The sequence below is a fragment of the Caretta caretta genome, chromosome 9 (genome assembly GCF_965140235.1).
Source record: "Caretta caretta isolate rCarCar2 chromosome 9, rCarCar1.hap1, whole genome shotgun sequence".
NCBI lineage: Eukaryota > Metazoa > Chordata > Testudines > Cheloniidae > Caretta > Caretta caretta.
Window position 1 is genome coordinate 64,301,982 of NC_134214.1, and position 19,858 is coordinate 64,321,839.

Genomic DNA, 19,858 nt, shown 5'->3' on the forward strand with positions numbered 1-19,858 from the left:
CGGAACCCCAGATCAGCAGTGGGTGAACCGCTGCCGGTCTGGGTTTCTGTCCGCCACCCAGTTCAGCCCATGACAGTCTAGGGTTCCGGCCGCCAGCCCCTTGCCAGCCGGGATCCCAGACATCTGCCCCGCTCAGCCTGCTGCCGGCCTGGGATACCAGCCGCTGGCCCCACTCACCTCGCTGCTGGTCTGGGGTTCCAGCCGCTCGGCCCCCGCCAGACGGGGTCCGGGCCTCCAGCCCTGCTCAGCCCTCCTGCCGGCTTGGAGTACCGGCAGCTAGCCCAGCACTCTGCTCCTGGCCTGGGGCCAGCGCTCTGCAGCCCTTATCAAAAATTACACTACAATTAGCTTAAAAACTTTAAAACTTAAACTTTGTATATTACAGTAATCGTTAAAAAAATGTTACTATGTAGGTTTGATGAAACAAACTAGTTGTACTTATGTGCCTGTGCTTAGTTTGTGTTTTTGATGATTTATCTTCTTAAAAAAAAAAAAGAATCTTGTATGTCTCGCATCCCCAGAAAGGGCATCTTGCACCCCCAGGGGGTACATGCACCCCAGGTTAAGAACCACTGCACTAAACTGATAAGATCTGCATTTTAATTTAATTTTAAATGAAGCTTCTTAAACATTTTAAAAACCCTTGTTTACATACACTAGTTTAGTTATATAATATAGACTTATAGAGAGAGACCTTCTAAAAACATTAAAATGTATTACTGGCACGCGAAACCTTAAATTAAGAGTGAATAAATGAAGACTCGGCACACCACTTCCAAAAGGTTGCTGACCCCGATATATGGTGTAGAAGAGCTCATTGAACACTACAAGTGCTGGAAGATAAGGCCCAGATCCACAAATGTATTTAGGTTCCTAACTTCCACTGAAGTTAAATACCTTTGTGAATCTGGGTTAAGTGTTTCTGAAGTGCCAAATTTTCCTCTGGAGAGAAGTGGGTGAGCTTTTGAGCTACATGAAGACCTGAAGAGCTCTGTATAGCTTGAAAGCTTGTCTCTTTCACCAACATCAACTGGTCCAATAAAAGATATTACCTCACCCACCTTGTTTCTCTAGCATCAGGGAGCAACACACCTACAACATTTCCTCCGTAATCTGATAAATCATCTTTGAATAAAAAAAGAGATCGGTTGAAGTTATGACATCTCAGAAAAGATTTGTGGGGTACAAGCAGGAAGGGAGACTGCATCTTATTGCAGACAGCAGAATGCAGATCAAGTTTTCAGAAGTGGAAACAGGCCCAATTTAAGATGGACTGATTTCAGTCTTGCATTTGTACTTTAGTTTTCTAAAAAAGGTTGATTCTTATTAGTTGGTTAACCATTAAAACATGATTTGCAATAAAATACAGCCTTTACACTAAATTTGATACTTTTTGCTCAGCAGGATACACTATATTTATACACATTTAAGTAACTGTATATCTTAAATTAAGATTAATATTTACACTGTTAGAAAATGATGAATAGTGTATTTCTTTAGGTGGATTTTTCACTTGTGATTTTTGTCAAGCTCTATTTGGATGGAATGTGGAATTCACCCCTCCCCACCCCAGCATTTTAAAATTTTATTTAACCAAATAAAAACCAGACAAGCTTAAATGTGCTGGATGCATTTAAAACTTATTTATTAAAACAAAGGAAGTATTATCTGTACTTAATGAACGGAACTAGTTGTTTTTAGTCACCATCCATTCATACTTGTCATAGATTGGAAGAGAAAACAAGCTTCTGTTTTGTTTTTCAACTCCCAATCATCTTAACATTTAATGCACTCGTCATTGAACTGAACTAGTTGAATAAACTGAAATGAAGAAAATATTTTCTGCATCTGCAGAAGAGGCTATTGCTTTCAAAAGCTGATTGAGCACTTCAACAAACTGATTCTTGGTGCTTTGTCAGTGAATTCCACCAGTTCAATGATCTGACTTCCTTTAAAACTTGAGCAGCAAACATGTACTGCTTGAATTTTTTAAATTTATTTTAATAGCACATACTAAGTTTAGGTCTTAATATAGGTCATCATAAGTCCAATTTTAAAGCAAAATTGAGCTGGCGAGTTTAGTCATGTGACTTCACTGTAGTTTAAAACACTCTAAAGACAGCAAACAAGAACCGAGTAAAATACATGAAACATATGTACAAAAACCACAGAACAAGGACAGAGGCTGCAGAACTAAGAAGCTCTATGCAATCTCTATGGTACGAGTCAATGTGAATTCCAGTAAGGTGGATATTGCAGACAATAGGAGGTTTGGCATGAAAAAGCATTTTATTGAAACAAAAAAACAACGTGATATCACAATTTTTACTCTATTTTTCCTAAGTTTTTACATAATGGCTATCAGGTGAATATTACAGCAGTAGATATTTCTTGGATCACTCAATCAAATGTGATCCGAAAACTGCGTTCCTGTTCCTTTCGGCGGCTCTCACAAACCTTCGTCACCTCCTCCACTTTCCTCTGCAGCAGGGCTGTGGGAAGAGGGGGGAAAAACATAATACACATATGAGGATCACATGAACATCATAAGAGACAGCCCTAGGCAGTACAGGTCTGGAGGAGAGAGGAATGTCTCAGAAAGAGTAAAGATCAATGATTAAGATAGGTTTGGGAACAGAAGGGGAGAGAAAAACCCAACACAAGACACTGCTGAACTACAAAAGGCTCATTGGATGGCTTTGATTGGAGAAACTCCAGCAACACCCAGAAACAAGTGGACGAGCCCAAGAGGACATTTTAGACATCACATCAATCTTCCTTACTGATTAATTTATGTTATTTCATTTACATTTTCAACAAAAGTTTTACAAAGTTAGAAACTAAACACTTGCTGAACATGAGTAGTTGGAACAGGCTCCATATTTTGGAAATATGCAAATCACACACACACACACAAGCCGCTCTGCCCTCTTCATGACCTATAATTCATTGTCAATTATTGTCTGTAAAATTACTGTAATAGTTCTGTATGCTGTAGGCACTGCACTGAAAAAGCCTACTCTTTCTGAAAGCCTGTAAGTGACTCCTCCGGAATCATTTTACCAATCTTTATCATAAAGCTGCACTATGGGTCTGTATTACAGAGACATTCTAGTCCATTTAAGTTTTTGTAATACATCTAACATGGGATATCAGAGAGTCTTCCAGGAGCACATTAAGTGACCTGACTAGCATTTGGGATGTTTTCTTTCTTCTTAAAGGGAAAATTATATATGGGTTTATTATATACACATTTTAATGAATGTAAGATACTCTATGTGTTTTTGTTAATGAAGGCAGGTTGAAATGCATTTTGCACTTGGAATAGAAAGCAGCATGTTTTGTGTTAGTACTTCGAGTCTGCAGGAGTTCATTCCAATCTTAAGTCAGACTCCAGGAAAGCCCTCTCCTGGACAAACAAGCTTTCCCTTTGCAGTTAACGTGTATTAGAAGTGTTAAAACACATGCAATAGCCCATATTTTCAAGAACAAATAACTCAGCAAATTTAAATACCCTTTCAAAGCTCCATATTATGCAGGGCACTCTGTGTCACAGTGAGTTTTAGCCCCACCATCAGCTACAAATATATGCATCTCAAAACTTAATAGTCCCATTACAAAGCAGAGCTCTCACCAGTGTCCAGTCAGCTATGGTAACCCTCAAACATTTAATAAGAGAAACAGGAAGAAAGTAAAATTCCATGGAGTTATTTTGGCAAGAGGGGAGACTTAAGATTTTCTAGACTATACCCGTGTTCCGCCAGCTAAGCTCTTGTCATTTTAAGGTGCTATGGTGGGCCGAGAAGGAGCAGACTCATTGGAAATGGGAAGCAGATTAGCCTAAGGTGTGTTTACAGATCTTACCAATGTGAAAGTTTGGAATCTAGTAGGTGCCTGTTCCATATTTTAAAAAACCCACACATTTACTAGGCTAATACAGCTCTCTGGATGCAAATGTTAAAGTTACATAAGTCTTAAGAAACCCCTCAGACAAAATAACAGATGTAACTATTATCTAGAAGAGCTCCTTTGCTTTTATGAAGTGGCTCTAAAGGTGTTTTAAGGGAATGGGATTTAGAAACTTGTGAACAATCTCTATGTTTTACATTTTTAAAATCAAGAAAAATATAATCTTAGAAGCTCCACTTCTCCCAGTCCTGCCAATGGGACAAGCCATTCTGGCTGTTGCAGAAGGGGACACATGATGGGGAAGTGTACATAAGAACAGGAACTCTTATATTTGCTAAACACCCCAAGGGAACAAAGGAAGCACATGAATCATTTAGGGAAAAAAGTACATTTTGTAACATCAACTGCTCCAACCCCTGCTTTAGGGACTAGTCCTATCATACTAAAGTTGACAGGTTCCTCTTTGAAACTTGCATATCCCCTAAAAACAGACATTGGACCATTCAATTCATCTAGTGATCTAATTAACTGGCTGAATAGCCATAATTTACAATTAGGACCCTACCAAATTCAGCCATGAAAAACACGTCACGGACTGTAAAATCTGGTCTTGTGTGCTTTTACTGTATACTATACAGATGTCACAGGGGAGACCAGAGTGTCTCAAACTGGGAGTCCTGACCCAAAAGAGAGTTGCAGGGAGATCACAAGGTTATTTTAGGGGGGAATCGTGGTATTGCCACCCTTATTTCTGCACTGCCTTCAGAGCTAGCCAGCTGGAGAGCGGCAGCTGTTGGCCAGGTGCCCAGCTCTGAAGGCAGCGCCCCGCCAACAGCAGTGTAGAAGTAAGGTTAGCACAATACCATACCATGCCATCCTTACTTCTGCCCTGCTGCTGACGGTGGCTCTGCCTTCAAAGCTGGGATCCCAGCCAGCAGTCACCACTCTCCAGCTGCCCAGCTCTGAAAGCAGCCACCGGCTGCAGCAGCACAGAAGTAAGAGTAGCAGTACCACAACCCCCACACCATTATAACCTTGCAAACCCTCCTCCCCCTCGCCACTCCTTTTTGGGTCAGGACCCCTACAATTACACCACCATGAAATTTCAAATTTAAATAGCTGAAATAATGAAATTTACTATTTTAAAAATTCTATGATCATGAAATTGACCAAAACTGACCATGAATTTGGTAGGGTCCTATTTGTAATACAAGAAAAATTCTCACACTGAGGGAACAAATTGCAACCCCTTTAATAATCATCTTCAAAAGAAACAGGCAACTGCTTTACACAAGGCTAACGTTTCCAGATACTTTCTGCAACTGGACCCACAGATCTGCTGCTATAGGCAACATCCCAGAAGCTGTCAAGTCTCATCATGATGACAAGCACTGGGTACTGAGAAGTTAACACCTTTTAGGAATCTGGAAGCCAAATACAGCTCTGGTATAAGGAGATGCAAGTCTATTTAAATCTATTTAAAGTTGTGCCTACTTTCAACAGGGATGAATATAAACCATGGGTTTGGGAACATTCACAGCTTTGCAGGAGTTGAGAGTGCAGCAGAGCTAGTGTACCTGAGTCCTGGAAAGAGCAGCACCACATCACTCAACAGTGTCCCCTTGTGGCTAATTAGGTTCAGTTAAGGAGAGATGCAAACTAGCTAGAATACTCAGGATCCTTTCCTGGGAGACAGATGGTTCCTGGTCATGAAAACTATGTGTAATAACTTTAGAAAAAGCAATTAAACCCTGGAAGCATCCCAATATTTTAGTGGGAAAAAAACTAGTCCCTGGAGAGCAATCTTCCTTTCTAATACCAAGCATAACATCTGCTCAGTATTATCTTCTCAAAGTTACTTTGCAACTTCTGCAGTGTCCCTCAGAAAATGGAGTTACTGCACCTGCAGGGAAGGAACGTTTGACCTCAGCCAATAGTGTAAGGAGCAATCTTCCTGTGCTGAAAGTCAGGAGAGAGAGGGGCCACAGGATAGGTACTGAGGTAGGAAGGCCAATGGGGGTGACCAGAGCATTTTAAAAATTGGCATTTGTGACCCTCATAAGACATTTTCCATAAAGAAAAGACTGATAACATCATAAAAGCCCATGCTCAGGACTATCAATAGGGAAGCCATTTTCTATTGATAGTTTTAGAACACTGATTTTATTTATTTATTTAGCAAATGTCCAAGAACTTCATCCAGGAACTACTGAATCTATAGGCCTTTAATGGAGCATGAAGAGACAGGGGAATCCAAATGACGATAGACTAGGTACTTGGGGAAGACGCCTCATGTATCTTTCTTTAGTGATCTATGGTCAAGAAACACACACACACCAGAACTGGACTTAGTATTTTAACTTCATAACAAGTGATTGTTTTGCACAGTTCACTACCAGCACCAATCACTATCTAGCTGATCTCTCAAAATTCAGTCCCTCCACTAAGCACTGAACAGAGAGACCAGTAAGAGATTACACTTCCCCTTCTCCTTCAAGATATCCAATCTTCCTTCCTAAGTGCAGTTCAGACCTGACATTTTGGCCAGTCTGTTTTCTTTACTTAAAAAAAGGCTTCATTAAGGTTCTTACCAGAGTTCTGGTCAATCCACTGCAGTGAATCCATGTGTGCATTCAAAATTTTACAGATCTGCTGGAGCTGGAGAGAAATAGATGCAAGATTTTAGGTGTGAGTTATTGTGTTGTAACACGTGGAAATGAACAACAGTAAGAGAAATACCAGTTAGACACCAGTCTATCCTGGTCCTCGGGGCTTGCTGTAGCAGTCAGGGCTAACTAAATACTCCATACATTTAGCAAGTCTATCAGTCACTTCACCCAGGTGAAGCTGGTACAGAAGTAGCACATAGTACAGCTGTATGAGGGACCTCTAGTTTGGAAAATATCCTTGTGGCCTGGGCTTTCTTAAGCTAATAGAGGTCAGATACATCATACCCGTAAAAGGTTTACTCTCAGGGTGGTGTAGAAGAGGCTGGGAAGTTCTCCACTGACAAGCCTACAGGCAAAAACTATGATGGAGATTAAAATCAAATTGATATGTAGGAGAAAGATGAGAATGCAGTCTGAATTAGAAGATGAAAAGTACAACAGATGGAAATAATGTCAGATATACATGGGACGGAGGAGAACTTTGATCCATCACAAGGAATATGCAAGCAGCACAATAGTAAGCAGGATTGCAGCCACACTATCTGTGTAAAACAAATAGTATTTGGTCCTAAACCCAAGCAAGAGATGGCCTGTTGTCCCTAGGGCAGCTGAGTGGTGCACACAGGACTATCCAAAGTTCACACCCAAAATCTGATAGGTCTGCAAAAGTCTACAATATGGTGGAAAATATCTTCCAGACTTCAAAAATATATTTATATAAAAGATAAATACAACAGGTGAGTGATTGTGTGGGGAGGTTTTGCAATCTCTCTGCTGGCAGCATTTATAATGTTCATGTGACCCTAGAGGAAGCATAAGGAAGCCACATTGGCTTGTGCTGGAACAGGAGTTTGGCCAACAGAAAAAAAAACAGGGAGTAAAAGCTGTAAAATCCTCTTCAAATCCTGAAAATACAAACGACGAAGAGTATTGAGAGCTACACAAGTTAAAATAACCTATAAGAGATTTTTACCATGTTCACAAGAGTACTGGGCTCATACTCACTGGGTCACTGGTATCGGCAGGGCCCCCAGATGTGTTTAGGTGCTCGATGATGTCTTTGAGATCCTGTGCCATACGCTTCAACTGGGCATCTATGTTTTCAGCCAATTTATAGCTGCAAAGAACATAAGAGAAGATGTGATCAGAGTGTTTCAAATCAAACAGATATACCAGGTACACTGGGAGGAATGTTTTGCCACACGAACTAGGCAACACCAACATTCTTTCATAGGAGAGAGACCTGTGAGGACACTGGGAGCAGAGATGTCTTCAGTGCTCTTTGACATTTAAGATTCAAGAGGATATTCTCCTCACACCCTGCCAGAGGAATAAAACAAACCAACTGGTCCAGATCCTGCAAGACATCTCTTGGGCAAGTCAGACGCCCTCTCTGGTCGCCTTACTAGAATTCACCAGTCCTTGCCCTAAAATGCTTGCATGACTTGAATAATCACACACTGTGCTTCCCTGGCTCTAATCAGCATCCATGGGACTTCACTTTCAGTAGTATTAGAGAGATCATTAATAGACTGCCCTCAAATAGCTAGTTAAGTCCACATCCCTCAAAAGAACTCCGTTGATGCTACCGAATAAAATATATTGACAGCTCTACTTCCCCATTCCTCTATCCCCACTTCCAATATGGGAAATGTAAGCCACTGGGAAGACTATGTTCCACAAAAAGCTGTTACTAGTTTCCTCATCCTATAGCAACCCCGTAGAATGCCCTGTAGTCCAAGTTTAATTCTCCCTGTTTGCAAATGTTACTACATTAGTTCTGCCCTATCATGTGCTTAACCAGGGTCACTTCCGTACGTTCGCTCCCGCTCCTCATCTGCGTGCTGCAAGTAGATAGTCCCACTCTGTTCCTTTACAGACTCCTCCAGAGGAATCAGCAAATCTTCCAGCTCCTTCTGTTGTGACAGGATGAAATCAAGTTCCTGATCCAACCTGCAAAAAGGCAAATGAACAAGTGTGCTACTGAAAGCAACTTAGGGGAGAGTTATATATGGTGTATAAACTCTTCATCATCAGAAGGCTGCAAGGAGATGGAAAGAACACTATCCCAGGAAAATAAAACAACTCACTAAAGCACTCAGTCTCTCTTACCTCTTCTGATCCAGCTTCACTTTCTCCACTTCTCTGTGTAATGAAGTAATCTAAAACCAGACAGGAACACACAGCATTTAACAGACTGTAGTAACAGAATTCAGAAATCATTTGTCAGGATGTAGGGGTAGATGGAAAGGGGTAGGATTGAGAAAAACACCATGAAAATTGTGTACTAGAAAGAGGAAATAGTGGTATAAATATTTATAAAGAACATTTTAGATTTAGCACTGGAGTTATGGCCACAAAAGCCAACTCCTAGAAACAGGCTGGTCTAAGATTTCTCATCTTATCTGTGCAACTCTTAATCATGCTGGGCCAGATTTGTAAAGCTGTATAAGCAGCAGATAGGTGCCTAGAGGGATTTCCTCCTCCCCCCAAAAACCCACCAATGGGAGTTTGGTGTCTAGGTGCTTTTGAAAATCCCACTGGGTGGCTATTTGCATCTTTCGGCACCCAAATACCTTTAAAAATCTGGCCCTATGTGAAAAGCAGGTTGATAAGGCATGCCATCTCACCTTCTCTCCATTCTCAATCAGTGTCCGATCCCAGGCATTGACCTGGGTAGCCTGATGAAGAAAATGTTTCTCCTGGTCCTCCAGTTCTAGGCTCCACTTATTAATCAGACTCTCCAGCTGAGCATAAGTCATCACTGGGGGAGCACTGGGGTTCGGGAAGTTGAGAAAGCATTAAGCATTAGAATGAATACAAGCTCAAAAATGACAAGATATAAAGCTGACAGCACAGTTAGCGTAAACCACAATACCACTGAATTATAAATAGACCCCAACAGAACATCCCTGCCAGGATATAGTATATCTAGGATATTCACTGTACTGCTGCATTCCAATCCCACCACAGACTCTTTGTCTGGAGTAGCCTATTCTGATTCCTCCACCCAAAATCCAATAAACTGACTACATCATGAATTTGAGTACTCACTCTCAGTACTCAGACACTGAACTAGGACACTTGGCAGTAACTCAACTGGCTGAAAGGACTCACCTGGTTGTTGTGGCGGCTATAGTAGCAGTAGAAGTCACAGCACCAATGGTACCAGTGGTGGTCAGTGGTTTAAGATTCAAGGCAAAGCCTGTGCTAGGGGCAGAAGAAGTGCCTGCAAGGGAAGATTTAGTGTCACACCACACATAAAAGGAGAGGAATGAATACAGAGGAGGAGAGGTCGGAGGAGAGGTCAGCTGTGATTTAGCAGATTGGACGCAAGATTGGGAATTAGGAGACATGAGTTCTATTCGCAAATGACCTTGACTGTGTGATCTAGATTAGCCACTTCACTTGAGTTTCTCCATTTGTAAGATGTAGATAACGCTTTGTAAGGTGTTAGGAGATCTTTAGAAAGCTCTATCCTGTATAAGCAGCAACTGGTGTCTTATTTCTCTTAGTTTTCAAATTATATAGATATAGAGAGAAGATTGATTATAAATAAATCAATATTGCTACAATGGACAGGGATGGACTGAAGATCCCCAAGTTCCCTTCCAACCCAAGTGGCTCTATTAAAATGAGGGACTGAAAGCATGTATTTAACCAGGTAATATTGAGAAAGATACAATGCAAACTTTGCACACATTTCTCTCAACCCAGTTCTGCAGGACCCCAACTACTAGGATACTGGATCTACACATAGCTCTGCCAACGCATGCAATTTGTGAGCTGCATCACCACTCTTCTTTTGGAACTGGACTTCTTATAAGCAGAGCTGGTGAACAAAAAAAATGTTTTTATGATGCTGATGAACATCTGTTAATAAAACTTGACAGTTACACTGCACCTTCTGTTCCAGGACGTCAAAGCTCTTTATGAACCTTAAGGAAACAAGCCTCAATGCTTGTTGGGCAATACTACTATTTTACAAAAAGGAAAGCTAAGACATAGACAGGCAAGGATCACAGAGCAACTGACTGTCAGAGTCAGGAACAGGATGCTGGGTCCTGGATCTTGGTACTGTGTTATTATTAAGTCTAGACAAGGACTTCTCAACCAGTCGGGTGCAACTCAGAAGTGCGAACAACCCACTGGTTGATGGAAGTGGGGAAAAGGCTTCAAAATTCTGCATTCTCTAGGATCCAGGGCACGGAAGAAGCTAGATGCTCCCTTTCTATTCTATCACCCCAACTAATCCTACTGCAGCTCCCTAATCCTTCCTATTTCTCCCTCCCCTCTATCCCTACACAATGTTCAGCTAGATCCACAGCCTCTTGAAGCAATGCTATGCCTGCTGTGTAGGAAGGCTGGTGGCTGGAGAGGGAGATGCTACCCCAGTAACAGCAGCCCCTCACCAACCCTGTAAACCAAACTGCCAAATTCCAACAGTCCCCAGCCAAGACCACCTGTGGTTTCTTGCTGTGAACACAAGTCCACAATGACCACAAAGAATTGTGGGACCAGATGTATCATAACACAAAACAGTGGATGGTTTTCAGATCCTGGGCAGAAAGAGAATGAGAACCATGGGACTATACAATAGTGTTATCAGCATGACCATTCTCATTCTTTTCAGAATCTAGTCCTTACTGGTGGTAGTGATGGTTGCAGCAGTTGTTGTTCCAGGGACCTTTAATCCAAATCCAAGAGTACCCAGACTGGTTGCTGCAGTTGAGGTGCCACCAACTGTAAACAGAAGAGAATGAAACAGCTTCCTCTGCATCCCACTGCACAAGGATCCCCTTTAGAAAGTTACTGTGCCCTGGTCCCTATTTTATCTGTACAAGCAATGAACCAATAACTATGTAGGCTGAGGGAACATCCAGGCATCTAGGTGAAGAATGGCAAGATTGAAACCATGAATACATGCAGAAGGCCTCACAGCTGTTTTAAGAGTTCTTCTCAATTCAGCTGCAAAGCTACTAACTATTATATTTGGATAATTTGAAACATGCAACATTCAACAAATACAAACTGCTAGAACAGGCAATAGGACCCAAACACCAGACTCAAGACAGGTTGGGAACACAATTCGGAAGGATAAGTTCTCAGAGGCTAAATGAGAGTAAGGATTGAGAGTAACTCATTATGGAAACAATCCACTGTATCAAATACAGCAACCTGGATATGGCGAAACTCAGAAGACTCTCTTGTCAAATTTACTAAGCCCCACAGAGAGACACTTTGGAAAAGGGCTGCCAAATCGTAAGCAGAATGAAGGCAGTAAGCCAAATTCAATTCTGGTAGAACTCCACTAACTTCAATGGAGTTACACCAGGGACAAGTTTGGTCCCCACGAGGTGCATGATTGACTCCATACTCACTGAGTTTTTACAACATGTAATGTAATTTGGTTGGAGTGATCTGGCTAGGCTATGTTCCTATGAACACAGCCTAAAGATCTCAAAATACTGCCTGGTTTCTTCTAATGCAAGTGAGCGGCTATTTCTTACTTCAGGTGGCCCAGTTTTGCATGCTCTCTCTGGTAAACTACATGGTTTCTCTCATAGACAGAAAATGAAGGTGATCCTGAAGTTACATAGCATATGTATTTACTGATGGACCCAACCTTCTGCTTTCATGTCCTAACACCTGAAACAGCTGAATAATATAAAAAACAACAAAATTACTCTGGTCCACAGAGTAAAGAAAGTGTCATCTATGGAAAAAAAAGAAAAAGGGAGGGGAAAAAACCTCCACAAACAGTGCAGCCAAAACCCAGGCCTTTATCTAAAAAAGGAGAGGACACCTGATTGTCGTTATCAAGCCAAAAGCCCTCCTCAAGCCTCTTTGCAAGGGTAGGGGCAAAGAAAGTGAGCATTCTGGAGAGCTTGAGTCACAGCTGATTAGACCAAGAACAACCTTATCCTGAAGCTTCTGTATCTTAGAACTACATGTAATACTGTTACAAAAAAACCAAACATCATTCTGGGATGTATTATCAGGAGCGTTGTAAGCAAGACACCAGCAGTAATTCCTCTACTCTACTCAACACTAGTAAGGTCTCAGCTGGAGTACTGTGTCCAGTTCTCGGCATCACACTTCAGGAAAGGTGTGGATAAATTGGAGAAAGTGAAGAGGAGAGCAACAAAACTGACTAAAGGTCTTGAAAATATGAACTAGGGGGAAAGATTGAAAAAAAAAATGGGTTTGTTTAGTCTTGAAAAGAGCAGAGGGGACAGGATAACAGTATTCAAGTGTATAAAAGACTGTTATAAAGAGGAGGGTGATAAATTTTGCTCCTTAATCACTGAGGACAGGACAAGAAGTACTGGGCTTAAATTGCAGCAAGGGAGATTTGGGTTAGATATTATGGAAAACTTCCTAATTTTAAAGGTAGTTAAGCACTGAAACAAAATTACCTAGGGAAGCTGTGGAATCTCTGTTATTAGAGGTTTTTAAGAACAGGTTAGACAAACACCTGTTCGGGACGGTCTAATACTTAGTCCTGCCACAGTGCAGGGGACTAGACTAGATGACCTATTGAGGTCCCTTCCAGTCCTACATTTCTGTGACTCTATGTTTTAATCAAGTACTCAGAGAAAATCTGGTAAATTATTCATACAGCAAATACATAAGCTACTAAAAGTTACAGGTGAGCAATCAAAAAAGATATTCTCCAGTCACCAAAAAGACTGTAGTGCAATAAATCCACATTTTCACTTCTCCAAAGGACTTTTAAAACCTCTCTCTGGCTAGGTACAAAGTGGCGTTTTTCTACACAAATAGCTATATTAACAGCAGAAATCAACCCTTGTGGTAAAATTCTTTAGTCACGTTTGTTTCCCCGTTGTTGACTATGACTGTTAACACATTTATAGGCTTGCAAAGTGAGAGAGCAGTTGGACACAGGGTGAGATTAACTACCCTAAAGTGGGCAGAAGAGGGTTAGTATTTCCTGGTATGAAGTAACTGACAGTAGCTGGCACATCTCCTACCACAAAGGAATTACTGAGATATGCAGCATATTAAAACCACCGAATATTCACATACACCCTTCCCCAAACCAGCACCTCACTTGAAAATAGAATGTGAAGACCTGACCATCATAAACACTATCTCAAAGATAGCAACACAGGGAGGGAAAACTACATTACAAAATTAAGTTGACTTAAGTTACATTGCTGTACAGTCACTGTAGTAATTAAATTACATTTTTCAGGTCCACACTCCCCTCCTGCTGTCAGCAGTGCACGTCCTCACCAGGCGCGCTTCCACCAATTTAAACTTACAGTGTGGGGCACTGGCAGCTCTGGGCTGTCAGCCACCAGGAATTGACAGCCAGAACAGTCAATTCAGTGTTTATACTGACACTGCTTCAACCTAACTATATCAACCTAAGCGCTACAGTTCTCGGGGAGGTGGAGTTATTAAGTCAGCCTAGTGAGCGACTTAGATCAGCAGGAGCAACATTGTAACGTAGACACTCACAGAGTTAGGTCAATGTAAGTGGCCGCATGTCAACCTAACTCTGTAGCATAGATCAGGCCTGAGTTTAACATGCGTAATCATAGTCACTGGCATGTTCAGCTGTGATGACAATATCAGGACAGTAGACAAAAAAAATCAGAGTTAGTTAAAATTGCCACTCTTCTCACATGCATTATGTTCTGGACAAAAGCTTCTATGCAATGAACAGGATACATCACTGACAAGATTTTTGCCCTGAAGCAAACAAAGACAAGCTGACACTATCAAAGACCAAAATAACTGTAGTTGTGCCTTATCACAATTCCTCCGTTTTAGTGAAAAAGCACCATCACCACAAACAGAGCCTGCCAACCTACTCCTTAACCATCTACTTGCCAATACGAGGACAGACTGTGGAAAACTGTCTGATACATGTTCTGTGACTTACGTGAGAGGCCTGTGGAGGCAGAGGAGTTTGGCGCTGAAGAACTTGCTATGGATGCAAACAAAGTAGGCCCAGATGAACCAAGAAGGGAAGCTGTGGTGGTAGGAGCTGTGGATGTTGCTGTCAAGCCTAGAACAAAAAAAGCCAAAACCCATATAAACATATCCTTCTCTGAAGCTTCAACACATACTCAGAATGAACAGAGAATGGGACCTTTTGACACACCTTTTCTCCATTCATCTACACCAGCGGGTCATGACCCCAAAGTGGGTTGTGATGCCGTTTTAATGGCATTGCCAGGGCTGGAGTTAGACTTGCTGGGGCCCAGGGCTGAAGCCCAAGCCCTACCACCTGGAGCTGAAGCCTGAGGGCTTCAGCCCTGGGTGGCAGGGCTCAGGTTACAGGCCCCCTGGCCTAGGACTGAAACCCTTGGGCTTTGGCCCCCGCCCCGCCCGGGGCGCAGGCTTCAGTCCCCCCCACCCTGCCTAGGTTCATGTAGTAATTTTTGTGGTCAGAAAGGGGTCATAGTAAAATGAAGTTTGAGAATCCTTGATCTACACTAATCTTCTTTCTATTGATGCAAGAGTCTTCTCCTCTGCAGCTTCTGTTTTCTAAAACAGTTTTCCTGTATTATGCCTCATCAGTACTACATATCTTTTCAAGTTTAATTTTAAAGTATCTCTTCCCCCTCTCCCCATCACCTTTAAACTTCTCTTTCTGTTTAATTTTACCCCATAAAGAATTGTGAAAGAGTTTTCACGCGCAAAACTCTGTACAAAGTAAAATTGAGCTGTACAGTAAAATAAGGTGCTTAGAGAACTTACAGAAGGGTGCTTACCAAGGAGCAAATTCACTGTAAGACAAAGTATAATGTGTCCACTCCACTCCTATTTTGATCTGTTCTCCACACCCCAATAAACAGAACTATTTCAAGAAGGGTAGTCAGATCCCCTTCACCCTGACTCATCTTTCAGTCACTATGCCCCAGTCACCACCTACCTCCAAGTTTGGCTCCAAATGATAAACTAGGTCCCTGGATGGTAGTAGCTGTCAATGTTCCTGTGGGTGCAGAGGTGGCTGCTGTTGAGGCCAGTACTCCAAAATTTAAACCTGGATTAAGAAATACAAAAAGAATGAAACAAGAGCAAACAGTTCTCAAGCAGAGACTCTAAAATACCCGCAACTGCGGAGAGAGACTGAAAAAAACACCACAATATCCTATAAGTAGAGCTAAGAGTATCTATTATCAGGTTAATATTGATCTCTCTCTGACAGACCTAGGTCCAGAACTGTCAAAGGGATTCACTAGATCTAATACATTCTGTCCATAACAACTTTTAGGATTTGCTCTAATGCAGACTAACTGCAGCTGACCATCACCCACCCAGGCTATAGACTTTACCCCACTTTTTAATAGCTAAAAGACCATCACTGTAACTTCGTGCTGATGTGTCAAATTTGACTTTTTGCTACTTCTACTTTGTCCCTGTCTGAGGTACTGGAACTATTCTTGGGCCTAGGCTACACTGTGGGGGGGTGGAGGTCGAACTAAGATACGCAACTTCCGCTACGCTATTCGCGTAGCTGAAGTCAAAGTATCTTAGTTTGAGTTACCTGGCCGTCCTCACGGCGGCAGGTCGACCGCGGCGGCTCCCCCATTGACTCTGATTATTCCTCCTGCCGAGGTGGAGAACAGGCATCGATTCGGGGATCGATTTATCGCATCTAGACGAGACACGATAAATCGATCCCCGATAGATTGATCGCTACCCGCCAAGCCGCTGGGTAGTGAAGACGTACCCTTAATGGCCTGGGAAGTACAGTGGTGGCTTCAAATCCCGGCACACAGTCCACTGAGCAACTGACTATAAATGCCCACATATAGATCTTCTTTCTAAAGAGAACTGATTTTACAAATGCAACCACTTTTCAACTTGCTGCCGACACTCAGGATGTGGCAGAATTTTTTCAGTCCTTTGAGGTTGAAAACCAGCACATACGGAAAACACAGTTCTAATAAGAGATATTCATCTGTAACAGTCACAATACTATGGTACCAAACCCTTTCCACAAAGGTTTTTGGAACTATGATTGCAAAGACACTCCAAGCCGTGCAAAATAAAGATCAGATGATCCCACTGTCATCTCTGCAGTTGTTTCTTTCTAAACTCTTATTTCATCCCATCATCTGAGTGCGTCTAGATACTCAGACACAAGACATGAGTAAGTCAGTAGCCCAAGATTTAATGAGATAAGACTGCAGACCACTCATCACAGCATTATGGCCTTAGATTGGAGTGCTATGAAAGATAAATTTCCTCTGCGAAATGGCCTACAAAAGAGTCCAGCTTGGTTAACAGGCAACTATCTAATTAGGCCACAAACTGATTTGTTGACTCAGTGCATGCTCACACTCTGTCACTTCCAATTATAGCATCTGCAGCAGCAAACAAAAACACTCCTGCTAAATTTCAGAGTAGCAGCCGTGTTAGTCTGTATTCGCAAAAAGAAAAGGAGTACTTGTGGCAACTTAGAGACGAACAAATTTATTTAACCATAGGCTTTCATGAGCTACAGCTCACTTCATTTCACTCCTGCTAAGGTTCTACTGTTTATATTTTCTAAATTTCATATTATCTGTCGGGGATCAAGAAAGAAAAGCTGACTATCAACATTTAGGGTGCAAAGTATACTCTGTATTTCCGTGACATTATTGAGACCATCCATAAAGATGCCATCTTAAAGACTACATGAAAAAATGTTACAGGTAACTGGTGACTACGGGCAAGCATATATTGGAAAATGCTGACCTACAGCACCAATTCTATTTCACACCAGACAGAAACAGCAGACTTCAGTGTCTATTTATCAAACAAATCATCAATGCATTATTAGAACTTTTAATAGGTAAATACCATTTCATTTACATAGTTTCAGAAGTCAGCTGACTGAAGGAGCTTTAATACGAATATGGTACTGTTAACACTTGGGCTTCCAATTCAAGATTGATACTCACTTGTGGACTGTCCCCCAAGACTGAAGGCAGTGGCTGGTTGTGCAGTAGTTGCTGCAATGGTGGCAGCAGCTGGGGCTCCTCCAAAGGTTAACCCTGTAGGTGCTACTTGCTGAGTTGTATTTCCCACAGAGCTGATATTAAAGTTCGGGGTTCCAGTCTGAGCTGTTCCACTGCTGGCGAAGTTGAACCCTCCAGTTGTCCCAGCCTGAGCAGTGGTGGTGGTAGCAGGGCCAAAAACAAAGCCAGAAGGAGCTGCTACCTGACTTGAAGGCACACTGCTTGGTATAGAGCTGGTAAGGGTGGTACTGTTAGCAAGTCCAAAACCCCCAGCAATTCCTGTAGTCTGAGTGGTGCCACTGCTGCCCAAGTTTAACTTTGGTACATTTCCCCTAGACAGAAAAAGAATAGCAAGGTGAACTGCCCTGTTTATAATATAGTCCAGCAAGCTGCTGAAGGGCAGGTTTTTATAGATTATCTTTAACGTTTTAGATAAGCAGAGTTTCAGGAAGGTCAGCCCTTTACCAGATTCCTTTGTAGAACATCGGATTTAATCTCAAAGAGATAGCTCAGTTCTAACACGCTATACTACAACCCGTCACATCTTCACTCCACTTACCTTGAGGCTTCCTTAATTACCTCCTCTCAGTAAAGTCTACCTTTTCCACACCACTTGGTATGCCTGGGACAACCACTCTCCTTCTATATGTCAAACATCTTCCCCATCTTCCTTCTTCTGAATCCCCCACAAGACTTAATCAATCAACTAGCTTTCCACTTAGATTCTCTCCACTCCCACACACAATGTATTTTTTAAAAATTTACAGAAAAAGACAACTCAATTATGGCAACTCATGAGAACAACACGAACAGATGCTTCCTCTAGTTAGTTCTTACCCTAACGAAAATACGTTTCCTGCTGGGGCTGCAGTTGATGTGGCCGGTGATCCGAAAGTGAATCCAGAAGCCTGTGCAGATGTAGCAGGGGTGGCCAGGGAGAACAGACCTGTAGACTGGGTGCTTGCTGGGGTCTGAGTTGGTGTCCCAAAACTGAATCCTGCTCCACTGCCAGGTGTGAACGAATATCCTGTTGGTGCTGTGGTGGCTGCTGTCTTTGGAGTGCCAAAGTTGAACCCTCCCCCAGCAGAACCAGATCCAAAGTTAAACTGACTCATTATGATTTCTGACTCTGAGAAGAAAAGGAAAGAATAAATTAAAACCACCCAACTGCCCATCGCACTTTGTGCCACCCTAATTTCTGACTGACTAAGGAATTCGGCTTTTCTGTGCATCCATGCACTGTGAGTAGGTAATGAAATACAGTTAGTGTGATTCACTTGCAAAGTGCTACTGAGCTCTACCTTGCAGAGTAAAGAATATTTCAATGCTTTCATTTTCCCCATGAACATTTCTACCAGCGAAACATTAATTCACCACAGTCACCAAAGGCGACATAACACATGTTAACTATAAGAATTTGCCAGTCACGAGTGCTACAAGGATGAGCACTAATGAAATTAGCCTTAACTTCTATGAATCTACAAAGAAAGACAGAGGCTGCCATCATAACCTGGGGCACACTGAAGGCACATGGCAGCACTCCTTGGGAAATGCGCTACAGCAGGGTACAGATATCCCTAACTGAGCTACAAGGCTGTGCCACGAGATGCCAACAGCAGCTGACTAGGGGAAAGATCACGGCAGGTAGCGCCTGCCTCGGGGTGGATCTTAAACTTCAGCAGGCACCACGGAGAGCACCCACCCCCCACACACAATAAACACCCCTTCACCCCGAGAAGCCCCGTGCTGGGCCCTTAGCACCCGGGGACCGGGCAGAGGAAAATGTTCTAGATCCCAAGGCCAGCACCCCCCTGGGCTCATCTAGTTTCAGCTGTTGCATCGCACAGGCCATAGACGCCCGCCCAGTTAAATATCCCTGAGTGGGGGGGATCGGGACGCCATGCGCGGGGCGGGGCAGGTTTCACCCGCGTGCCGCTGGGGGGGCGGCAGGACCCGGGGTCCGAGAGGCACGTCAGGTCACCGCCCCGCCCCAGCCCAGGCAGCGGGGCAAGGCCCGAGGCGCCCCTCAAGGACCGCCGAGCCCGTGCACCTGCGCGGGCCGCCATCGCTGCCCCCACCCCTCAGGGCAGAGCGGCGCGGCGGCCGGGGCCGCGCAGGGCCCAAGGGGAACAGGCGCCGTCTCACCTGGTCACTCAAGGCCCAGCCCCGCGCCACCGCTCTTTGCCTTACAGATCGCGCGCGCCGGCCCTGACGGCGAGTGACGACGGGCAACATGCGTGCGTGTGACGCGTACGGACCGCGAGGATGATGGGCCCAGCTTCCGCCAATCCCTCT

At 43.0% G+C, this 19,858-nt stretch overlaps 1 protein-coding gene across 1 annotated transcript; it reads right to left on the minus strand.

Moving 5' to 3' along the window:
- Positions 1-1,628: 1,628 nt before the first annotated feature.
- On the minus strand, positions 1,629-19,824 carry NUP62CL (nucleoporin 62 C-terminal like). Its single transcript, XM_048865474.1, has 13 exons — positions 19,709-19,824; positions 18,401-18,692; positions 17,507-17,895; positions 15,490-15,600; positions 14,494-14,619; positions 11,226-11,321; positions 9,696-9,807; positions 9,209-9,353; positions 8,691-8,740; positions 8,397-8,531; positions 7,584-7,695; positions 6,501-6,567; positions 1,629-2,492 (listed from the first exon to the last, which is right to left on the minus strand). The coding sequence occupies exons 2-13, from the start codon at positions 18,676-18,678 to the stop codon at positions 2,401-2,403; spliced, it is 1,713 nt and encodes a 570-aa protein (XP_048721431.1). The 5' UTR covers positions 18,679-18,692; positions 19,709-19,824; the 3' UTR covers positions 1,629-2,400.
- Between the last annotated feature and the right edge of the window lie 34 nt (positions 19,825-19,858).

Excerpts from the sequence above, each read along its gene's own strand:
- NUP62CL (XM_048865474.1), bottom strand. The coding sequence starts at position 18,678 with ATGAGTCAGTTTAACTTTGGATCTGGTTCTGCTGGGGGAGGGTTCAAC. Across the intron at positions 11,322-14,493 it reads TGCCTCCACAGGCCTCTCAC|TTGGTGGCACCTCAACTGCA; the intron begins GTAAGTCACAGA and ends TTCTGTTTACAG. Across the intron at positions 8,532-8,690 it reads GTGAAGCTGGATCAGAAGAG|GTTGGATCAGGAACTTGATT; the intron begins GTAAGAGAGACT and ends GCCTTTTTGCAG.